The sequence below is a fragment of the Tupaia chinensis genome, unplaced genomic scaffold, assembly GCF_000334495.1.
Source record: "Tupaia chinensis unplaced genomic scaffold, TupChi_1.0 Scaffold000361_2, whole genome shotgun sequence".
NCBI lineage: Eukaryota > Metazoa > Chordata > Mammalia > Scandentia > Tupaiidae > Tupaia > Tupaia belangeri.
Window position 1 is genome coordinate 5,177,355 of NW_006159858.1, and position 1,324 is coordinate 5,178,678.

At 51.9% G+C, this 1,324-nt stretch overlaps 1 protein-coding gene across 1 annotated transcript in view; it reads right to left on the reverse strand.

The window, feature by feature from the left end:
• Nucleotides 1–517, reverse strand: part of ICA1L (islet cell autoantigen 1 like) — a 69,462-nt gene extending 68,945 nt beyond the window's left edge. Inside the window, exon 1 of the mRNA XM_014589567.2 lies at nt 237–517. Within this exon, the coding sequence (XP_014445053.1) occupies nt 237–349 (113 nt within the window). The 5' untranslated portion in view covers nt 350–517. The remainder of the gene's footprint in view (nt 1–236) is intronic.
• Between the last annotated feature and the right edge of the window lie 807 nt (nt 518–1,324).

A 1,324-nucleotide genomic window follows, 5' to 3' on the forward strand; every position in this document is an offset into this window, starting at 1 on the left:
GGCGCGGGGTGGCCCCGGCAGCCCGTGCCCCTCCGCACCGGTTCGTGGAGGTGTCTGGCTCCGCTGCGGGAGGCGGGAGATTTAAACGCGGCCTCCAGGCGCGCGCGGGAGGCGGGCTGGCGGGGCACAGGGTCAGGGCAGCCGCCCCTACTCCGCTGCGCTCTAGCCTCGGTCGGTTCTGGTATGAACGCCGGAACCCTCCCTGTGCCTCCTTTCCGCGAGTCCTCTCTACTTACTAAAGAGAAATGACCGATGGTGATGCTTCCTTTTCCGAGCCTGGGCCCTCCCGGCCTCCTCTGAGACCCCTGCGCCTGCGGGACGCTCCGCTGACGCCCCGGAGCCTGGGCATTCCAGAACATCCGCCTTCTCCGGGGGTGCACGCGCTACTTCTAACTCATTTTAAAGGTGCAAGGAGGACGAAGCTAACAACTGTTAATAACCGACCTCGAATGTATATACTCATGCTTTTTTGTAAAAAATGAATCTTCAAGAGTAAAAGATAATATCTGAGCCTAAAATTCCAGGGGTAAAAGAAAATGGAAAGCAGGAAGAAGTAAAACTGTGTTACTGGGGCACAGCAGGTGGCGTGGTGGTTCAAGCGTCGGACTCAAATGGCAGACCACAGTTCCAGTTCCCTGCTGGAGTGGGGGACGTGTTCCAGCGTGCCAAAAATCCCGGGCAGAGAATGGAGGAGAAAGGACTGTTGTGGTCATCCTCCCTCCCCGGTGATTTCTCACTTTCCCCTCTCACTGTCTCTCTGGCAGTCAGACACGCCCTATGGCAAAAGCCTAAAAGAAAGAAGACAGAGAAGGAAAAACGACGACAGAAACACACATACACACACAACTATGGTACTGGAGGCAGATAACGGAATAAATTCGAATTTTCAAATTAAAAAAATACACATTGCCAGGAAGTGCCAGGGAGTACATGCAAAGGGAAAGTGAGCATACCCCATGGGGGTTGGTCACTCCGGAATTCCTTCTCCATTTCTCCTTCTTTTTGGGATTTGGGGAAAGTTCTGCACCCAGTACCTATTTTCCAAGCTGCCGGTCTGGCCTGGAACTGAGCCGTCAGCCACGTGAGATCCAGCCACCTTAACCACCAGCACTGGCTGGCCTCCCAATTTTAAATTATTTAAAAAGGGATCAGCAGATGCTCACTTCTGCACCACATATACTAAAAAGGGACCAGCGGGTGGTGTAATGATTAGAAAGGAGACTCCAAAATTTATACCAACTTTCTTAAAACTGTAAAACATGAATTTATTCCAACTGTGACATATAGGCCAGCAAGGAGGAAAAAAGCTTACACTTGCGGTAAT